The following is a 22,661-nucleotide window of genomic DNA, read 5'->3' on the forward strand; positions in this document are numbered from 1 at the left end:
AGAACTTCAAAATCACGTCCCCTTTTTCACCTTGACAATTAAGTCTTCCAGCCTGTATACATATTTTGATGGCATTAAGGGCATAAGTGACCATCACAGCAAGTGACTGACTCTAAGGAAACTAAAGGAAGTGCCTCATTCATAACATAATCTATCAATCCTTGTGAACAGCTACTTGACACTTTCCATGAAGAAGTAGCTGTCTGAATAAAAAAAAACAAACAACAAACAAAACGAGCAAATCCCACACATCTTTACAGCTCACCATCATTTGCTGAGAGCCAGTCAGCAACTTCCTTGTTCAAGTTAAGTATTTAGAAATACTGATGATGTCTGCTATTCTCAAGAGGGCAGCTGTTCCAGACCCCAAAGTCTGAGTGCTGGCCCTCAGGCAAGGGACTGAGGATCTCCTCCTAGCTGTTCCTCAAACTTATGAAAGCAAGAAAGGATGGGAGGTCAGAGCACAAAAAGCTATCTTACAACTGCTCTAATTCAGGTAACATCTGAATTCAGTAACATCTGAAAGTGACATGATTTTGATTCAGACATTCTAGCTAAATGTTAAACTGAAGTGTAAAATTTCTCAAGTCACGTTGAGTACTTGTGTTCAGTAGAGATAAAATACCTCCATTTTGAAGCAAAAAGAAATTAAAACAATAGGCGGTGATAGGACATGAATAACATCACTCTGTTTTCCCTCATTATGAAAATAAATCCCAGGAATCCTGGTGGACAAGCCCATTGTGATAGATGAGTAATGCGATGACTGACTCTCACAATTAACAGACAAATATCATGTATACAGGTTAAAAAAGTTTTATAGATTTATAGTTATATTTTACCCCCTCACGTGGTTATCAAGGGACAGCTGGATTTGGGACATCTGGGAGGGCTGGCTTGTCACTATGGTGACATCTGACCTCCAATCAGGATTTGAGGAAGAGATCTTCACCACTGGACAGTGAAGAAGGGGTTGATGGACAGAACTTCAAGAGGGGTTAAAGGGTTAAAAAGGGGAAACCTCCATTGTGAGGGGGCTGAGCACATGGCAGGGAAAATCTTTTGCTCCTGGTGTCGTAACCTTTTTTCTCCATTCAGTCTTTTGTTGTATTTTTGATAAGGTTTAATAAACCTTCCTAAACAATGAAAAGGGAGTAGCTATTTCTCACACAATCTAGACAGTGCAGTACATGGCCTCCTTTCCCCTGTGGAGCACCTCGAGAGGCAGTGTCCCAGAAAGAAGGGATCATCCTTATTCTTTGTCAGACACATGGGAGGAAGATACTTCAGTGATATAAAACAAACAAAACCATGACTGCTGCTGTAACAAAAACTAGGCAGTGTTCATATTAGAGGTATTATGATTCCTGTAAATCCAACAGTCCTTATGATCAGTGGTACAGAAGCTGGAAAAAAGGTGGCAGAAGTGCAGGAAAAATAAAGATACAGATGAAGTTCCCCCAAGTATCCTGTATGTAATTTTGACTACCTACCCCCAAGATGAACTAAAAGCACATCATGATCTGTGCAAAGAAGGGTGGTGAGCCTCCCTCAAAAACCAAAAAGGCCTTTTAATTGAAGGAAACAAGAAATTTGCCTTTGTACGTGTGGCTGTGTAAAACTAACTTGTCTAAGAGCCTGCTGAGTCTCTGTGGGTAAGGAAATGCTCTCACTGCTGCCCACAAAATCAGAACAGCAGAGGCAGCAACAAGATCTCCTCCAGTTTAATCCAGCTAACAGAGAAATTTGAGTTGTTGTCTTGTGTTGGGCTAAGAAAACTTGAACGTTTGGAGAGAGGACAGCTGGCAGAGCTAAGGAAGACCCCTTAGGGAGGGAGAGGAGTGGGAAGGGCAGGGGACAGCTGCAGTGCAAACTGCAGACAAGCAGCAGCTTTGGCAGGGATTGTGCTAGCAGCTGTTTCACTGCTCAGTCTGGCTACAGCTGCACCATCAAGAAGGAACATGGGGGAAAAAGCTGGTAAGACAAAATAGTGTAGAAAATCCTCAGTTCTCTCCCATTCTCTCTTCTCATCTTTAATTCTATTGAAGATGGTGTTGAAACATTATGCAAAACTGTTCAGATGCCCACACTAATTAGGTCAAATTAGACAAGGCTGGAAAACATGGGAACATTCAAATTACACACTGTACTACAACCCTAAGCCTACTGCTTACACTGTACTACAACCCTAAGCCTAACTTTTCAGCAGAAAGTTAACTGAAAGAAAAAAAAAAAGTCAGAAACCACCCATCTAACTGGTTTAGCTTCTTTAAAACCACCAGGATTGCTTTTGTAGAAACACATAGAAAAGTTTCTTAGACAACACTAATTTACAGTTTCTAAATCCTTTCAGCATTTCAAAGGTTCTTTGCAGCAAAAAGTGACATTATTGTTTTGTTTTACTTTTGTTTCACACAGATAGCTCAGCAACAGTGAAATGGGTACAGCTAGCACCATCTCTCATAAGTCTGTATAATGAAAATCCCATCAGTGCTGCAGACACACAAGCCATGAATGAGGACTGCCCTTCCTTGGAAAAATGCAACAAAAAAGGTGTTTTGTATAGCATGAAAAACATAGTCAGATAAAATTTCATTTTGGAAATAATTCCTCCTGGCAGTCTCTTCATGCTGTTTTGAGACAGCTTCTTCCCAGCTCGCTTTGATTCAGTGCTCAGTGAAGTTCTCCTGAGGTTTAATCCCAGCTTCCATGAAACACCAGAAAGGCCACCTGTCTCCTGGGATTTATAGAATGACAGGTTGACAATTTTGTTCAGTTTTGCATCATAAAAAAACAAACAAAACCCTCATAATGCCATGATTTATTTATGCTTCACTTTTACTTCTGAACAACCAGCAAAATCGCTCACAAGTCACAAAACAGCAAAGCAGGACTCTGCTTTGCAGATGCAGGGGTAACTAAGGCATGGATTATTTACACAATGTAAAACTTGGGGAGGCCCAAAAAGTAGAACACAAAATAAAAACCACTGAAAATCAGTGCAATGGGAGCATAGTGAAGTGCTGATGGATAGATACAAAATTTAACTAGCCTACTACATTCACAAGAACACAAAACAGTCCCTTACCAAGGAGAGGCACTATGATAGACCATATTAAAATAGTTTAATAGTCTCCACAGCAGCATTTAGTTCAGCCATTCCCAGGAAGTATTAACAGAGAGTAAAATTATTTCTAAGTCGTTTGGCAACTTCCTTTGAATTATGATTTTAAAAATTTAAATTTTAGCTGAGGGTTAGAACCAATTCATATTTAAGTTAGATACACTAATGATAAGTTAATGATTATTAACTAGATGCTTAAGCTAAAGCTAACTGTTACATTATGAGCTTATTTACAGAAGGAAGTGGAGCAAGTGAACCATTATGGAACATATTGAAACCAGTAGAACAATGCCCAGCACCTGGACTCTATGTTAATCCATCATGAAGCAGGGGGCCTGGGATCATGCCAGAGGGTCACAGAGACCTGATGAAGACCTTCTGGACTTCATCCTTGGGACCACTGACCCAATTCAAGAGAAGAACTGCACACACATGAAGCACTAATAACCTCATTTTAATACAAAGTGGGGATGGGAGGTGCTGGGGTTATGCATATGTATTATTTTGGGAAATAAACAGAAGGCAAAATTCCTTGTGCGGTGCAGTCACGCATTTCAGGGATGATCCCACCCATGCCACCTGCCCAGTGTAATAAACATACCACTTTCTAACTTTAACTAGTTACAGTCTTTGTCTGTGATTTTTGGTTTTAATGATTCACCTTTATTCTCGACATGTAAATCAAGGCATGGTATCCACTAGAGCATTCCAGAAATGTTGCCAAACAATACTTCCCATGCACACACCAGTCCCTTCCTCCCAGGACTCTGCCTTAGCTGCCAACCATCATCACACGCTCTCATTTAGAGCTGAGATTCCCAAGATAAACAGCTCAAACCATAAAGCAGTATCACTTTCCTTTTGTCCCAGAGCTGCAAGGCTCCTTCAAAATCTGAAATCAAGAGGTGGCAGAGGTAATACAACACAAACGGCTTCACAACCCAAGATGCTACAACCATTGTAGGAAATTATTATTACAAAAATCTGTTTGGTGAAACATGCTGGTGAAGAACTAAAGCACTGGCTAACGTGGTGCTGCACTGCTTTGCATCAAATTACTGGCAGCCATTACACAAGGATCCTGTCTTTGTGTGACCACACTGATTACATTTGCCTCTACAAATAAAGAGCCAACTAGAAAACTGGATGCCAGGCTACTGGCATTCCACTATCAATCAAAAAAATAAATGAGGTTATGAACACACTGCACAGAAACCCCATGCACAACCTTGCCAAGTAACAATGCAGTCACATTTCTATCACAGCACAAGAGTTTGCACAGATTACAGGGGACTCAGCCCAAACTAACTCAAAAAATTCAGACTACATTGTTTGAAGGTGGCTGAACCTTTTGCAACTTAACCTCCATTTCCAGCAAAGGCGTATGAGACACGTCTGTTGTGGTTTTCACCTGACAACACTTGATGAGCCATTTTACTTGTTGTGGTACTTCTCCATAGTGTGATTTGTTTCTTGATTATCCTTGCAGAAGCCTTTGCAAACATTGCAGAAAGCCGGGTTTCTCTGAGTTTTGTAACTCTGACAAGTGTAGGACACAAAGGAATGACTAAGGCAAAGGAGGAAACACAGATGCACTTCCCAGGGGGCAGTAAGCAATTGTTTTGAGTGGAGATGAAAAGGGGAACCTACCAAAGGAGGAAGCCAAGAAGCAGGCAGTTCCAAGAGCTGGGGGAGCTGTGACATCTTAAATTCTTATTTATTTGAGAAGGGAGAAGAAGCTAGGAACTCCTGAGGCCCTCCCCAGTAACAATGGGCAATTTCTTGCTGTTTTTTTGTTTTGTTTTTAACAAAAATATTTGTTGAGGGTTAAGCTAAGTGACTACTCTTTATCCTTTACCAAATGCCAATAGTGAGTTGACTAAGGCACTACCTTTGGCAGTCGTCTCCACATGGAGCAGCTTGAAACGCGGGGAATCCCGGCTCAGTTAATTTTTAATTAACATTTACCTCCTTCTCGGACAGTATGGTTGCCGGGGCTCTCTCTGTGAATGCCCCCGCAGCACAAGCCCCCCGATGCCGAACCCGGGCACGGCGCTGTCTCTGCGCTCTCTAAGCACAGTCCCGCCCTGGTAACCATTTGCACCGATTCCACCTTAATTCCCCCCACACCGGCGCTCGATCCAGCTCCCTGGCTCCGATCGCGGCGATCCCCGTGGGCGAGGACGGGGCCGGGCCGGCCCCGCGGCCCTCCCGGGAACGGCTCCGGGCCGTCCCGCCCTAGCGGGGGTGCCCCGGGGGTCGGAGCCCTCGGCGCTGCTGCGAGGAGGGGGGAGACCACGGCACCGCCCGCCACGCCGAGCCCGCTCCCGGGACCACTGAGAGGAACCTGAGGGCACCGCCCGCCACGCCGAGCCCGCTCCCGGGACCACTGAGAGGAACCTGAGGGCAGGGGGCGCGTTACATAAGGGCGGGGGAGCCGCCATGCCGGTACGAGCGCGGTACGAGGGCGTGGGACGGCGGGGGAAGGGCGCGGGGTGGGATGGAGCCCTCCGGGTGCGGGGGAAGGGGAGGCGTGAGGTGAGAGCCGGGGTGAGCCCCGCGGTACCCGCCCGGTGCCCACCCCGCTCACCTGCGCTGCCTCTGCCGCCGCGGCGGGTCCGGCGGAGCACCCGCCGCCCGCCAAGGGGCGCCCCGTGCGCATGCGTCGCGGGGCGGGGGCGGGGTGGGGGCAAGGCCGGAGCCTGGCGGCGCTTCCCGCGCTCCCGCCTCCTCCCGCGCTCCCGCCCCCTCAGATTCGCGGGGGAAGGCTGGTCTGTCTTTTCCCTCGGCGGGGTGTGTGGGAAATAGACTTTCCCGGTTCTTGGCGCAAAAAAGGGTTGCTCTTCAGCGGGAAGCAGAAGCAGGCAGAGCAACTCCTGAGAAATACCATGACCCTGTCGCTCTAGTTAGTGCAATCTCCACCGGAATAATCTACCCCTTTCTTGAGGGGAAGCCGTGAGGAGTGGCTGAGGTCACTTGGTCTGTTCAGCCTGGAAAAGAGGAAACTGAGGGGAGACCCTATTGCAGTTACAGCTTCCTCGGGAAGGGAAGTGAGGGGCCAGGCACTGAGCTCTTCACTCTCCTGACCAGTGACAGGACCCGAGGAAACCGCCTGAAGCTGTCAGGGGAGGTTTAGGTTGGATATCAGGAAAAGGGGTGGTAGAGGGGTGGTTGCTCAACCACCCACAGGGTGTTTGGGCACTGGAACAGGCTCCCTAGAAAATTGGTCACAGCACCAAGCCCGACAAAGTTCCAAGAAGCCTTTGGACAATGCTGTAAGGCACAGGGTGTGACTCTTGGGGATGTCCTGTGCAGGGCCAGGATTTGGACTCAATGATCCTTGTGTCCAAATGTCCCTTCCACATCAGCATCTTCTGTGATTCTTTGATTCTTTAATAAAGATCAGAGTGATCCTGCTTCAGATTTTGAAGGAACTGCTCTCCATGAGTTCAGCGAGAGAAGGATGTAATACAGAGAAGGAATGGCTGTAGCATCTCCTTCCTCTTCACCTGTCCACCAGCTCTGGTCTCTACAAGTGTATATTATATCTATAGCTATATGCATATATCTACATCTATATACACATCATGCAGAGAGATACATACAGCCCCTCCAGTACAGGAGTACATTTCCCCAATACACACTTTCCCCCTGGTTTGATTTAGTCTCTTTTTTAGTAGTATCTTTCTCTGTGGAATAATAAGTGTAAGCCTTCATCCCATTTGGTCAAAGCTTGACTTCAGAACTTGAAAAGAATTGGCCAGGAAGGTTTTGCAGGCTGTGAGAACCAAAGAAAGACCTTATGAAAGAATTAGATGCCTGGGGAGTATGGAGTCTTCCTTGCATAAAAGCAAGCACAGCTTGCCAAGTGAAAGTGCCAGTCACCTCCTGCCCCATGGATCAAGAGCCCAATAGATTTCCCAATTCCATACTGCAGAGCTGAAAGCTGGACTCCAACTAGATGCCAAATGTGCATAATAATTCTAGGATTTCCATTTTTCCTGAATCCAACACAATTCTGCTGAAAGGCAGGAAGGTGCCTTTCCCTATTTATCTGAGAATGAATGGCTGGAGGTTTGCAGTTCCACACAGAGAACACATATACTGTTTTTAGGATGAGATGCACATCTATTTAGGAATCTTTAAAGGCAAAAATGTCCAACTAAATAACACTTCTGTTTGAGGTGGTCTGTTTGACAAAGAGACAGAACACTGTCCATGAAAATATGGTGATCACTGGTATTATCTCAAATATATCTGATGGGCTTGGGTTGTTATTCCACACCCCTGTGTCTTTTATTCCATAAAGGCCAGAGGCAGTGAAAATTCAGTGGCAAACAGCTGAATTGATTATATGACGTGCTTATCAAAAAATTGAACTAGTTGTGATCAACCCAGCACATTTAGGTTTTGCATAAATCTCAGAAAATTCCTGTTCAGCGATGTATTTTTTAGGGTTTGTTGGTTTGTTTTTTGGTTGGTTTTTTTCTGAACATAAAAATCTCAAGCAATCCTCCTTAAGTTCATCCATGTTTTTGAAAGGTACTAACCTGAATGTATGTGGCAGAGAGGTTGCTGTCCATGTAGAGTTTCCAGAAGGCTGAAATCGGACCAAGTGACCTGTACAGACTTGTGTTTTGCAGATTTCTCCTCCCCTTCTATCACAGTGTACGCTTATATTCCCTATTGGCCTCAGAGTTTCTACATCATATACCCACAGTGTCCAGCCTGGCAGCTGCTTTACTTCCCCAGACTGGTTCTCTTCAAGATGAAAGCCTGACATCTAAGAAGTGCCAAGGGAGGAAATATTGTCTTCCAGCTTTCTCAGACAAGTGTTGGGGATTGAAGCAAGGTCTGTGAAAAGGTAAAGTCATCAGTGGGCAGACTGCTGTTCTAAATGAGGAACTTTGTGCTCTTATTTCTGGCTTTGAGAGTTAGTGATACTGCTTCTAATATATTGTGTCTCTCATCCAATGCTCCTTGAAACCACCAAAAAGGCTCCAATTGACTTCAGTCATAGTTTGATCAGGCCTTTAACCCACAAAGATGCCATTGTTTGGTTTTACTGCCATTGTGGTGCTTGGCATAGTGCTGCTCCTGCTCACACATACATTCAGATACATATATCCACTAACTCCTCACAAGCAGTGCTTTATAGGGGCAAGATTTAATCCCTGATGACAGAAATAGGTTATATTTTCCTGGATGTCAGCAGACTTTGAGGCTGAATTTCTGGTGATCTATTGTGACTGTTCTGGTAAATGCTTCACCTCTGTTCTCTTAGAAAATGTAAAATAAGTATTTGTCTGGATTCTCTTAAAGTCTTGAGTTTAAAATTGTAAAAGCTTTTTGCAACTGTAGAGACCTGTAAAACTTCAGTAGTTTGTCTTCCTGCTCTAAAGGCAGTAAATTTTAAAATATTTCTATTCCCTGATAGTAACAATTCTCGAAAGAAAAAAAAAAAGATACAACTTAAATAGCTGGATTTTTGTGTGTGTGGTTTTGTTTTGGTTTTTTTCAGCTGTTTCAGAGGGAAAAAAAGGAAGTTCACGTGGTCCAAAAGACAAGTCATGACTTGGCAGCTGAGGAACAGGACATATCCTTGAGTGAAAAAGATCTTTGGGTGTTGAGTGACTGTGGCTTTGTGTGCTAATATCAGCTACATTAGCATGAGACAGATATGTCTACAAGGTGAAAACCCACAGGAGCATCAACACCTTCCTTGAGTAAGCTTTGAAGAGAAAATGGGTGCCGGGTAGCTGTGTCTTGCCAAGAAGATGTCATGCACTGGGTATAGCTTTGTGCCATGTTACTTGACATCTTCCAGAGATCCTGTGTTAGCTGCAGGATGAAGAACAATCCTTTCCCCAAACTTCTTAGTCCACAACTGCACTAACACAGCCATACCCACTGCCAGGCTCCAAGGTAGCAGGTAATCATGGGGCTACACATACAAGCAAACCATCTCTTTCTTAGTGCCTTTGAGCTAGCACTGAGGTAGCTCAGCACTGCACAGCACAGGCATTATCTAAAATGGCCTTTAGAGTATTGAGGATCATGCTTTAGGATTTGTCTGCCTGTGATCCATATTATGTTTGTAAGCACTTGGGAAGGTCAGTGTTTAATGTAACTGTGCATGGAGAGTCCCAAGTTTCATGACCTCCAAAGCATCAGATGTGTTGTGTGTGACAGGGCAAAACTGAAATAACCCATGTCTTGAAAAACAACTATCTGAAAAATCTCTGCTGCTGCTTCCTTAGCTATAGGCCCGTGGCTTACATCAAATTTTGTCATCCTGCTGAAGGAGAGTACACCTCTGTCTAGCATGTTTCTTCCCTTTTATCTCTTCCCTGCTCCTAAGGAGAGAGAGCATGAAATGAGCTACAAACTCTCCTGCCCCTAAATTGGTTACTGATTAACCATATGGATTAAGCAAAAATCCTTGTGAGTCAGGATTTCTTTATCTAGAAAATGAACATGTGAACAGTGAGTATAAACTGTGTTCATAAAATGATACATTTTAATGATTCTCAGTCACTCATTCCTAGTGTTCATGTCCATTACAACTGACCCATGTAAAAGGAGTCTCCTTTCCAAGGTGTCTCCGTAGTCCTGTGCAGAAAATCTCAGTATCTCAGAAGCTGTTAGCTGTAACTGTGTCTCTGTTAATCAGTATCCTGATTGATTTTGGTTAGTTTGGTTTGGTTTTTTTTTGCACAAGAACTGACCATAGCTCTGAGTGACCTAAAAGGGTACTTCTAAGGAAATAACTGATATAATATTTCAATAGCCAAACTGAATTTTATTTCTATATCTTTTATTTTAAAGAAAGCAAGCAAGCAGCACTGGGTGTGCTGTGAGTGGAGTAGAGCGGTGACTCCCTGGCCACACAGCGCTGCTTGCTTGCTTTCTTTAAAATAAAAGATATGGAAATAAAATTTGGTTTGGCAACAAAATTTTATATCATAACTAATTAATCTAACTTTTTTTGCTTTTTCTGGCCCATACTACATTGCTTGCTCTAAATCATGGTGAAGCCTCCTCCAAGACAAGTTCATTAAAATCCCCTTAAAATTGTACTTGTGTTTAAAAGGGCTTTTGGTACAATTTAATGTCTAAGAGAGAGAGGAGGATGGAAGTGGAAATGTGCCACATGAGCATATGTTCAGCTGGGAAGGTAACATTAATGATTAGGCTGTGCAGCCAGAACTGGTGTTAACAGCACATGCATACTTTGAGGATTTAGAGAACTGAACTACACATAAATACTTGCTTTTTCCCCTTCCTTGTTTTTCATACCAGAGAAACTTAAATCTTGTCTTTTGCCAGTATAATTCCAGTGTAACTACACAGAAATCACTGAAAGAAAATAAATGCAGACCACCACATCTGCATAATATTAAAGCCAGCTATTACACAATTTTCAATTTTCCACCTCTCTTAGAATGCAGGTATCAGTTCTATAAGGCTCCAAAAAGTCCTTATGTACTGTATTCCAGGTCAGCACTGCAGAGGGAAGCAGCAGCACCTCATTATGGAAAAGCAATGTGACCATCAAAGGATTAGTGCAAGCTCCTGCTCAGGTTTTGAGTTTTTCTCCCATTAGAGATTGATAACCTCATTATTAGCAAGCTGGGAGGCACTGGTGAACATGAGTGTCTGGAATTCCTTTATATAAAAATACTGCCACTATTTGGCAGTGTTTGGGGGGGACACAAGACAGATGATGGACTTTGGACCTGGTTAACATAAGAGATTTAATAACAGGATGCCCTGGCAAAAGCAAACGGAACTTTGAAAATGAGACCTAGATTGCAAGAAGATTAAATCAGACAGGTTAACCAGAAAAAGAAAATCTCATTAAACTCTGCAAGCAAGAGACATTGCTATATGCATAAATTTCTGTATGTGATTTCAACCTAATCATTGTAGTACACATTACTAGTCTCCCTAAAATAGTATATAAGCATATATATCCCACAATAAAATCAGATTCTGATCACTGAATCAGTCTGCCTGTCTCTATCCATCTCCGACAACTATTGTCACCAGATTATTTTTGAGCATTGAGTGTATCTTCTTGTTGCAGCACCAGTTTAACTAGAATGTTTCTTGAAAATCATTTTGAATGTGATGATTTAGAAAATGATCAGCTACCAGCTATGAACATTAAAAGGCTGAGAACACAGAGAGGAAATAGTTTGCACAAAAACAAGTTGCATCCTAGAAGCACCTGTCTTCTTGGATAAATGTAAGCTTATTCATACTCTGGTAGAAGTTTTGCAGTAAAGCTACAATCCTACGATTCTCTTGATGATGAGCTCAAACAAAGCAAGGGACCTGCTTGGAAAAAATGCATGGTCAGATAATAGATGCGGAATGAAAGAATCTGAGAGATTGAAGGTACCAAAAAGTTGAGTCAGAATTTTTGCAGACAGTTTTGCAACACTCTCAACCACCAGTGATCTCAGATGCTTAATTTCAGTGGTAAAGTGTAAAAAACCACAAAACAATACAAAACCCCATCCTGAACTGCTGGGTTCAGGAGATTCTGTGCATTTAGAAATCCATGTTCTGAATTGCTGCCTAAAATTGCCTGGATTTTTATGCATACTGGTACTACCTGCAAGCATTAAAAAGTAGTGTCCTAGTCATGACACTGGAGCATTGGTGCTAGCAGACAGTACAGCCTGTAGAAGTACAGCCCTGATTTTCTCTTGTAAGTGGCCTAGGTTTGTGCCAAGAAACACAGGTTGAGCTGATTCTCCTAACATTCTGAGTAGGATTCAAGGACTTTGGAAAAATGTGGCAGAGCCAGTCTCCAAAGAAGTACCCTCAGACTTTGCTGAAGAGACAGTCCAGGTGGCAGTGCTGTGGGGACTTTTAGTCCATGCCATTAGAAATTCTGTAAGTAGTTCACCTTTATGCCTCTTGCTTTGGGGACCAGAGCCCCTGTCACCTGGCAGGGCAGTCCCAACCCTGCTGGCAGCAGCCCCTCAGGGAGTACACAGTGCACCTGGCACATGAAATCCCTCTGGGGCCCTCCCTCTCCTGTGCTTTTTAAAAGCAGAACAGCTGGAAGAGCTGAGGAAGGCGCTCCATAGACCTCTAGCCAACATAATGGGGCTTTTAACTGAGCTGTTGCTCATCATGTCTGAGGGAGACTACGCTGACTCCAGCACAAAGATTTTGAGCTAGGCGCTTCCTATTTTTCTCTTGGAACCTAGTTCTCTGCTGAATTAACACATCAGCATTTGGGCCAGACCCCAATTGCACAGCTCAGTGGTGCTGTCCTTTTCCTGGCACAGGGCTCCAGTCAGTGCTGGGGCCAAGAAGAGGAGGCAGGGAGGACATGGAAGCACAAGAGACATCTCAGCAGAAGGCAAAGCACAGGGCCAGAGTCACTAACCTGACTCATAAGGAGTCCTTAGGCCAGGGTGTGAGGTATCACTCTTCAAATTTGGGACTTAGCTGTAGGTGGCTGCATGAAACCTACTCACATGGACTCCTGCTGGGCACCCATGCATGACCAGAGTTTGGGCTAAGCTTCAGTTGAGTGTTGTGGCCAGAAAGAGAACTGAGGAGCCTGGGAGGCTTGGTGCCTCAATTCTGTCCCTGGTGTTCAGGAGATGAAGGCTGAAATCCTTGGGTTTTGTCTGGTTGTCATGCCAAGCAGAAGACTTGGAAACTCAAGCAACATAGAGAAGAGCAAGTAGCTCTCATTTGTGACAGGCCTGTCCTCTCAGAAAGAGCTGAGTATGTAGTTCAAATAGAAGGATGGAAAACCAGCTTATTTCAGAGTAGACAAAAGTCACTAAGTTACTCTACTCAGATTTAGGGGATGCCACTGAGGCAGGGAAAACAGACTTACAAAATAGCTTACTGAAAATGCATGCAAATTGTACAAATGCTTTGGGGGTTGGAGAGTCTGGGTTTTAAATACTTTTAAGTACATCTAACACTCTTGGAAATTTGCTTACCTTTTCTTTCTTTTCTTTTTGCTTTCTCTATGAAGCAAAATATCCAAAGCTGGGAACTTGAGCTTCACTCACCCTAAGTGTCCTGTTACATGAATGTTCCATGAGCAAAAAGGAAACTATTTTTGTGTCATTTAGCTCATCTAGCAACTATTTGTGCTGATGTCAGCAAAGCATTTACCCGTTGCCTGCTAAGAGCAGGAGGGGCTGGGTGATGAGGGCTCTTCCTTTTCTGAAGAAAAAGAACCTTGGTTTACAGAACAACTTGAAAGGCTCAGGTGAACAGGACAGATTCCAACTGTGCCAAAGGTGGCAGTGTGTTCAGGCCTGCCTGGGATGGCTGTGGGCCAGCAGTGCTTGCAGCAGGAATTGCACAAGTGGTGCACAGATCCTCTGTGCTCTGGGGGGGTCTTTGACCCATGTGTCAGCAGCTGCTGCTCTCTTGGACCCCAGGCCAAAGACCTTCAGGGATTTCACCTCCTGTGCCATCAGAGCAGGTCCCTGGCTTGTGATGAGGAGCTGTGTGAAGGCTTGTCTGGAGCCTTCCCCTGCAGCCCCTGGCCTAGCCTTGGCCCTGGCACCTGTGTGGGCTGCACTTGTGGCACCCAGTCATTTGTAGAGAAATAATGCACTGTTTTCACGAGGAGGTGTTTTAAAGATGTCTGGAAAGTGCACAGGAGCAATGTGAGCAATGATACAAGGTGTATTCCTTGATACTGTACCTTAAATGCATCTCTAGGACACGATTATGACTTTCACTGCCAAGAGACACTGTGGTCCTTGTGTTAAAGAACTTATATGCATTTATTCATATAAAGGCATATTGATGGTGCAAAAGCGTAATTGATAATCAATGTAATTAGGTATATTACATATAGACCTGTATTATTTCAGGTTTTTTCTACAAAAATATGGGAAATTCAATGTTCTTTAGAGCATTTTATAATTCAACAATATAAATTGAGGTGAAAACAGACTACCCACCTTTGTGGGAATTCCTGCCTGCCCCAGCACAATGAGACAAATGCAATGGGATGTACATTCAAAGCAGCCCTTCTGGAGCTGTATCACTGCTTTGCTAACACTCCCTGTTATGCAGCTGTGTTCCAGCTGCAGGTGTGGGATAAGCCCTTAGGTATGCCTGGGAATGGTGGCCTGGAAGCACCTGCCTGAGCTCTGTTCTGAATCAAGGCAGCTGAACTACACTCAGCACATGTTCTCTTTTCACTGGTGCTTCTGGGAAATGAGAATCAATTCTTGCTTTTCACTGTGTGCTTCTCTGCCCAATGACTGCATCAAACTTAACTTCAGCCATCTTCTTCAGAAGGTTCAGGGCACGTTCTGGGAACACCCTGGAAGGGACAATAACATGAAATTAAAAGTGAGATAGAAACTTAAATTATGGGAAAAAGTGTCACTGCAGGTGAGAGAAGAGCTGGTCTGGCAGCAGAATGCATGCACACATATGAACTTAGACTATGTGTTATACTCAGTATTATTTCCTAAGGACATGTAGGCCTTGTCAATCTCTGACAAGTTTTAACTCAAATCCCACTCATCTTTTTTTATGACAATTCCAGGACAGGTATGTACCAACCATGATTTAGGCTACAATATTGCTGCAGAATCCAGAAAGTTTTCATACTGAACATAGACACAAGTATTTCCTTTCTCTTTGCAACAGAGCCCTTTAAAAGCAAATTTTCCAGCCTCAATGGCCTGAATTTTTGGTGTTGACATGGAGAAACAAACACTCAGGTCCTGATCTCATTCTGGGGCTATGCTGGGGCTGCTGTTTCAGAGAATGTAGTGGCCTGTAGAGCAGTGAAGCTCTGCACTGACACCAGTCAGCTGCAGCAAGTGGTTCAATGCAAAGGCCTGTGAGAGGGCTCAACAAAATCTCAAGATGGTGTCTGCTGCTGTCACTGGAAAGAACCACTGCATTATTAACTACCCTGTGATATGTTCTAAAATACAACTTTATCTTGAATCAGATTTTACAAGTTTGAGGGTACACTCAGCAGGTTACAGCTGATACATTTTTAGCCCTACTCACCTTTCAAGCAGTAAAGCTATGCTCTGATTTGATGGAACAAAAACCATTTTCTGGTTGGTCACTATTCCTTCCATCAAAGCCTGTACGACTTCTTCAATCTCCAAAATCTTTCCAAGCCTACACAGGAAAGCAAACACATAAGAGCTGCAGTGATAAAAAGGAGTGGTACCAGGTGATCTAGGAGGCTTCACAAATGTACAAACTCAGGTAATTCAAATGCAACAATTACATGGGTTAAAGGACATTGCAGATTTTCTTTAGTTAATGATACAAACTGTTGTTATACAGCCAGCTGGAACAGAGGCCTAAAGCTGGGGATAATATGCAGTGCCTTACTGCAAAGAAGGAAACACAGGAATGCAGAGTATTGAGAGTTACCTTGTAGTGGGGTTTTTGACAAATCCAGTGTTTATAAAAACCGGACAAAGGCACGTTGTTTTTATTCCATCCTTTCCAAGGACAGACAGCTCCTCTGTCAGAGCTTTATGAAATCCAACTGCAGCAAACTTGCTTGAGCTGCAGGAAGGGAGAAAGTACAAATGAGAAGCAGAAATCCTATTTCCACCTTTCTACCAATGCAAATGGCTTAAACAATCATACACAAACGGTACAGGGTAGGATGCAAAACCCTCCAAATAATATAATCCATCTGAGAGGCAGAGCAAGGATTATATCAACTTTCCGTGTGCCAGATTGTAGTGCTGGATACGATATTGAAACTTGTGGAGCAATTGTGGAAAGCAGACAGGATATGAACAGGCAAACAAAGCAGAGATGAAAACATCAGGAGATCGTAGAAAACATTAACTAGTGTGTGTCAATTGATGCACATCCAATTTTTCCCATGAGAGAAGATTCTTGGAAGGAATGCATCATGAATGTCTGAAATTAGGAAGGATGGGCAGGGTAGAAATGGAGATTAACCTCTGACAACTTATTGTATCACACAGGAGCATCTCAAATCAACTGTGCGTGTTTTGAAATAGTGGGATATTATGCAAGCAAAATGGTGAGGAGGAACAACCTGCCACAGAAATAGGTGTGGGACATAAGTTTCAATGAATTCCAAAAGAAATAGATATCACATGACTATTCTTTCATACAAACATTGCTCACGATTCAGAGCTAATTACTTGGTACTTGCTGATGGAAAAGATGCAATTAAGATTTTTAAAAATTAAGCAAGCTGATTTCAAAATGACTTACCAATATGCCACCATGAAAGGAGTCACAAAATGACCTGCTGCTGAAGCCACCGTGACAATGTGCCCATAGTTGTTGTTCATCATGACTGGCAGGAAAGCTCTCGTGGTCTTGAAGTCATTTAAACCAAGAGGCAAAATGCAGGGGACAGGAAGGAGGAAAAGAACATGGTTTTCTTAGGCATACTCAGCGCTGACTCTCAGTGTTATTCACCAGGTGGCCAAAGCTATCCCTAAAGCTATGAGCTGCACAGCACCTCAGATTCCCAGAGCCACAGGGATACCTGCTCTCTGACCAGTGGTGCAGCTGGCAACCTGCTCTCCAAAGGCTGCAGCAGTTGGCCATAAACAGGAAATGGTTTTCACATCTTTCTTTTGCTGCTTTTAAGGTTTCAGGCGTCAGCAGAAATGCTGGCAGGGTCTCAGCCCCAGCACACACAATAAACCACTTGTCAATCTATGGCTTCTCTTTTCTTCTGCCACAAACAAGTACTGCTGAAACCCTCCCACCCTGTCAGCCCCACGGCACCTCTGACAGAGGCTTCTGTGCGTGCTGCAGATGAGGCTGCCACCAGCCAGCTCACAGGAGCAAGGAGCTATTCCAGTTTCCCAGCACACAGTCTGCTTGGGTGCCCCTGTGCTGTAACAGTTCATTTGGTAATTTCACTGCTAATCATGGCTGGTCTAAATATGCATCCTCACTGACACTCCCAAACAACTGCATCTATAGATGGTGGTGGCCCTTACCCACATGTGACCCAGAATGTTGACTTCAAACATCCTTTCTATCTGGTGGTCCTGAGTCGAGAGAAAGTCGGCAGCTGTAATCACACCAACATTGTTCACCAGGACAGTCACATCCCCAATATCCTTCTTCACCTTTTACAGAGAAAACAAAAGCCCAAAATTGTGTCTGTTACTCAGGAGGAGGAAAAAAAAAAGTAAGGGTGGGGAAGATGAACCATAATTAAATTCTTAAGATTGCATCTTCAAGGGAGAAGGAGATCATGCCACGTTTCCAGATGTGGCAGGAACTTTGCAGTAGAGCCATGGAATCTGCTTTAGATCTGATTCTTCCCCATTCATTAATGTCAGTATTTATTGTGTTCCACAAACTGTGCACAGTTTGGACCGTGTAGTCACAATTGGTGTGGGAAATGGATTTGTAGAGAGTTCTCAGGGCCTGACAGAAGGTCCTCACAGTATGCATCCATATGCAAACCGAGACAAGAAATGCTGACTTAGAAATGCCATGGAATAGGACAGATATTGTTGAGAGAGAAATGGAGCTAGAGAAAAGTTTCAAAAGATGGCCTTGCAAATAAGACTAGATACTTTGGAGAAATAGAACTATGAATCGTGCATTGTATTGGGACCCACGAGGGGTAGTTTTAGATGATGGACTTTAAGGCATCTACAGCATGGTGTGGCAAAAAGCTGATAGGTCAAGAAACGCTTCTAGTGTATTGTAATTAGGAAATAGTTGGCTTCTGATTGTGATGGTGTGAATTGTAACATCTGTATTGTCTCACCCTTCTCAGAAGACTGAAAATGGAAAAAAAGTTTTTAAAACGCCTCTCAGTTGCCCCATCTCTGGGTCAGGAAAAGGGTATTGTCCAACAGCACTTGGGACCACAGAGGTACAGACTGTTTTGAGGCAGCTGGGCCACAGCCATTACAACAAAATGTTTCATATGTTCTCAGTGCTATGTTCTTTCAGAAGCTGCAACCCTAGAGAGCAAACTTGGCAAGAGGATGTGATATGCTGGAGCCTCCCAAACAGGATGAGACTGGCTGTGATCTTGGAAATGCTACAGCACTCTGTGTCCAGAGAGCAGTGAGGAATGGAGAGCTTCCAGGGGCTTGCAGGATTCATGTGCAACACGTCTTCTCTAGTTTTCCTGCCTTCTCTGGAAATCAAGCATGGTTGGAAAAGCCTTTGGCCCTGCCCCTGCTGCCCCACCTTGTCTGCAGCGCTGTAGATCTCCTCCCGTTTGCTGCAGTCCACCACGAAGGTTTGAACAGTGGCTCCCAGCTTCTGGCATTCTGCTGCCGTCTCTTCAATGCCGTGCTGGAAGAGGCAAAGAGAAAGACACCATGCACAGCTGTCCCCTCACCACAGCTGAGCAGCAGAGGCTGAAGATGTTCCTGGATTGAGCAACCACTGCCCAGCCCCTGAACAGTTCATAGTTACCCAAGGAAAGATCTACAGGTGGGGTTGTTGAAGGAATAGGCATTCCATTTGGCAATTTTGGACCTTTGTAGAGTGACTACCAGAAAGGAAAATCACAGAATCTTGAAATGGTTTGTGTTGGAAAGGATCTTAAAGACGATATAGTTCCAACCTGCCCTTGCAATGGGCAGGACACTAGATCAAGTTCTCTATTCAATCTGGCCATTAATATTTCAAGGGATGAGGCATCTCTAAGTTCTCTGGGCAACTTGTTTTAGTACCTTACCATCCTCAAAGTAAAGAATTTTTTCCTAATATCCAATCTATCATCATCTCATTCAGTTTGAAGCCATTTCTCTCTGTCCTGTCACTACATGCTCTTGGATATACTCTCTATTCATCTTTTTGTAAGCCTCCTTCACATGCTGGAAGGTTGCAATTAAGTCACTCCAAAGCCATCTGTTTTCCAGGCTGAACAATCCCAATTCTCCTAGGCTTAGAAATATGGCAACAAGAGGGAATTTGGCTTGGTAAGGCACACGTAGCAGCAAAAAGAGGACACGCAGTGCCTATCACAGCACAGCAGGCAGCACTGTGAGTATAAACAGAGCTTGTGCAACAGAGGCCTGGCTGACACCCTGAGGTGGCTCTATGCATTTCTGTATTCACATGCTGGGTGTGAGAAGAGCCACACTTGTATTGGATCTGGCTGAAATAGAATTAATTTCCCCATAGCATCCTCACAGTGCTGTATTTTGCACTAGTTCCTAGGAAGGGGTTGACAACACACCCGTTTTTCGGTTGCTGCTGAGCAGTGCTGATGCAGCATCATGGCAGTGTTCCCAACATTCCCCGCCCCATCAGTAGAGCCTGGGAGGGGACAAGTAGGAAAGCAGAGCAAAACTGACCAAAGAGATATTCCATATCATATGACAGCTCAGATATAAAAGCCAAGGAAAGGAGGAAGAGGAGGGGCATCTGGTATTTACAATGTTTGCCTTCCGGAGTAAGCACTCGCCAGGATGTGGGTGATCATCTCTTGCTGATGGGAAGTAGAGAATAAAATTTTTTTTCTCTTTGCTTCTGTGCACACAACCTTTCAGCTTTGCTTTAGCAAACTGCCTTATTTCATCCGACAAGTCATCATTTCCCACGTTATTTCCTCTGCCCAGTCCAGCTGAGAAGAGGGGATGATAGAGCAGCTTGGTGGGCACCTGGCATGCAGCCAAGGTCAATCCACGGCAACTACTCACAGTGCAAAGAGACTTTCCTTACAGGATTGCACTTGACACACACAGAACAGAAGCTTCTGTTACTGTATCAGCTCACTAAGCCAGGGCAGAAATTATTTTGCTGTTGTCTTGTCCCCAGGTGCCAGAAGGCCGTGCCAGTGGGGCCCTGTGCTGGGGTCTGTTTTGCAGCTTCAGGATAACACAATTAGCTTCTTTGCTGACCCAATGTGTCAGAAACAGAAAGCCCAGCCTTTCACCCACCCTGCTGCACCTACACCCAGCAGTTTACCTTGATCCCTTCTGAATACCATGCTGCATGTTTGTATCTGCCCATCCTCCACTTGCCAAGGTCCTTTACGCGTGCAGCTGCCCTGAGGGCAGCCGGGCTCACGTACAGCCCGGCACAGGGATGCTGCTGGTGAGAGTGCAGAGAAAACACACCTCCCAGCACTGCACAGAAAACACCCGAGGCTACGGAGAGAACAATGAAGGCAGACCTGCTGCTCTTTGCAAACAGCCTTCTGGTATCAGCGGGCTTTCTCTGCCAGCCCAGGCAGCGGCTCCACCAGCAGCTTCCCGAGCACTTCTTTCCCTGTCGCAGGTGCTCTGCCGGGTGTTGCCTGCTCCCTCCCGAGTAGCACCGAGTGACTGTGGGACCAGAGCCCCACATCCTCTGCTGCAAGTGGGGCCAAATCCTCTCCTGGCGCTCAGCATCCCAGCCGCAGGAGCCAAGCGGGAGCCGATGGGAGCGGGCTGGAAGGGGCTGGGCGATGAGGGTGCAAAGTGGTGCTGCCCTTCTTACGCCCCTAAATGCCCCGTGGACTCGGAGGTCACACGGAGTGAGCACATGAGTGTGTCCATTACCTTATTGATGTCCCACAGGACCAGCCTGCTGTGGCGCTTGGCGAACTCCAAGGCGGTCGCTCGCCCGACGCCATGGCCAGCGCCCGTGATGAGCACCAGCTCCCCGGCGAGAGACTTTCTCCTCACAGGCACGAACAGCTTCACAAAAGCCTCCAGGTAGGAATAGAGAAGCGTGGCCAGGAACAGGAGAAGCTCCAGAAACAGATTCATTGTTTTCCTGGAGCTCTTTCGAGGACCGAACTGAACTTTAATCTCTTTTGTAGGGACCCGCGGGTTGTTGATTTACCCGCTGCCGTCTCAGTGCGCGCCGCGGGTCCCGTCAGCGCCCGCAGGATCCACCCCAGCACCGGCGGCTGCTCCGCCCAGCTTTCCCACGCTGACCTCCCGGTGTCCCTGTGCTGGTGGCCCTGTGGTGGCGCTGGGTGAGCGGTGCAGAGGAGCGGCAGTCTGCACTCCAACCTGCCCTCGCAGAACCCTGATCGCCCTGCAGCTTAAAGGACGTACCGGACGTGGATAAAGAAACGTGGCTTTTAGGGAGTTTTCTGCCCTCTTGGCTAAGGAAAACAGAGACGATAGAGGAGTGCGAACCCCTCTGTGTTCTGCCCTTGGTTTTGATCTGTCAGTTGTCCCAACTGTTCATTCTCAGCTTTGTTTGTCCCCACACAGGTGGCAGGCCTTCCTGTTCCTCTCTCAGGCCCCTGTATCAAGGAAGCAGCAAAACGGGTTCTTGTTTGTCATTTGCTGCAGGTGGAAAATGGACGGAAGGGGCAATAAAATTGCTCATCCAGTTTACTGACAGAAGCATCTTGAAGGTCCATTCTACTCTGTATTGTAATTCTTTCCAATTTTTGTGCTTTGCACCTGTCAAGTCGCTCAGTGCCATAAGGTCCTTGAGCAGTTTTCTTCATGGTCCTTCTTTCCATTGCATCTCTGCAAAGCCTGCCAGGTCAGCAGGCTTTGTCCCCCACCATCCTCTTCCAGGTCCCTTAAGGAAAGCTGAATGAGACAAGTCCTTTCAACTTCTGGAACTCCACAGGTGAGCTCTTGCCTAGCTGTTTGTCTTATGTCTTTTATTTAGTTATCCATACTGAGACCTTCCATCATGCTGCTGCTGCTTAGTTTTCATAACTCCTTTGAAAAATAGCATTAAATTGCATGGATTGGAATATTTTTATTTAATTTAGTCTAAATCACATAACTCATGCTTGGACTCAATTGTATATAATGGAGTATCCAGAGCCTTAAGCAGAACAGGAATGCTTATAGGAAATAGGAGAAAAGTACTTTCAGGTGTTTCTTCCAGCTCTATCAATGTAACTCATGGCCTTTCCTGGAAAGGATTACTGACCTTACTCCTTCACTTTTCGGTTAGAAAATCTGATGTATTGCAGTCATGTTCATCATTTTGTTTAAGGATGTTTTTGAGCTTCCTGGGGAAGAGTGAAGGGTTCACAAACATCTAACAACTGACAAAAATCACGTCCAGTTAACACTACAGTTTTTAAAAAGTATTATTTTTGCCCTGGCTGCAGCTCACCTTAACTGTGGGAGAGTGGGCCTGTTCCAGCAGACAGATTTTGAGCTAGATGCATCCTATTTTTCTCTTGGAACCTAGTTCTCTGCTGAATTAACACATCAGCATTTGGGCCAGGCCCCAATTGCACAGCTCAGTGGTGCTGTCCTTTTCCTGGCACAGGGCTCCAGTCAGTGCTGGGGCCAAGGAAGAGGAGGCAGGGAGGACATGAAAGCACAAGAGACATCTCAGCAGGAGGCAAAGCACAGGGCCAGAGTCACTAACCTGACTCATAAGGAGTCCTTAGGCCAGGGTGCGAGGTATCACTCTTCAAATTTGGGACTTAGCTGTAGGTGGCTGCATGAAACCTACTCAGATGGACTCCTGCTGGGCACCCATGCATGACCAGAGTTTGGGCTAAGCTTCAGTTGAGTGTTGTGGCTAGAAAGAGAACTGAGGAGCCTGGGAGGCTTGGTGCCTCAATTCTGTCCCTGGTGTTCAGGAGATGAAGGCTGAAATC

General features: G+C 45.0%; 2 protein-coding genes and 1 long non-coding RNA gene across 4 annotated transcripts in view; 1 reads left to right on the top strand and 2 right to left on the bottom strand.

The window, feature by feature from the left end:
* Nucleotides 1–5,869, bottom strand: part of KLHL8 (kelch like family member 8) — a 24,546-nt gene extending 18,677 nt beyond the window's left edge. For both annotated transcript variants that reach the window (XR_011679883.1, XM_071431413.1), the window contains exon 1: nucleotides 5,715–5,869. The gene's annotated coding sequence lies outside the window, so the exon portion shown is untranslated. The remainder of the gene's footprint in view (nucleotides 1–5,714) is intronic.
* LOC139592053 (uncharacterized) lies at nucleotides 5,220–11,131 on the top strand. The gene is made up of 3 exons (XR_011679884.1): nucleotides 5,220–5,572; nucleotides 7,845–7,988; nucleotides 8,646–11,131. It is a non-coding gene; the product is annotated as an uncharacterized lncRNA (long non-coding RNA).
* A 2,879-nt stretch (nucleotides 11,132–14,010) lies between these two features.
* Nucleotides 14,011–20,898, bottom strand: LOC139592057 (estradiol 17-beta-dehydrogenase 11-like). The gene is made up of 7 exons (XM_071431420.1): nucleotides 20,629–20,898; nucleotides 18,323–18,430; nucleotides 17,107–17,238; nucleotides 16,364–16,470; nucleotides 15,536–15,673; nucleotides 15,158–15,274; nucleotides 14,011–14,453 (listed from the first exon to the last, which is right to left on the bottom strand). Exons 1-7 carry the CDS (start codon nucleotides 20,836–20,838, stop codon nucleotides 14,366–14,368), a joined length of 900 nt encoding a protein of 299 aa, XP_071287521.1. The 5' UTR covers nucleotides 20,839–20,898; the 3' UTR covers nucleotides 14,011–14,365.
* Between the last annotated feature and the right edge of the window lie 1,763 nt (nucleotides 20,899–22,661).

Source organism: Agelaius tricolor, unplaced genomic scaffold, assembly GCF_023055355.1.
Source record: "Agelaius tricolor isolate 1412-34295 unplaced genomic scaffold, bAgeTri1.0.p SCAF_8, whole genome shotgun sequence".
Lineage (NCBI taxonomy): Eukaryota > Metazoa > Chordata > Aves > Passeriformes > Icteridae > Agelaius > Agelaius tricolor.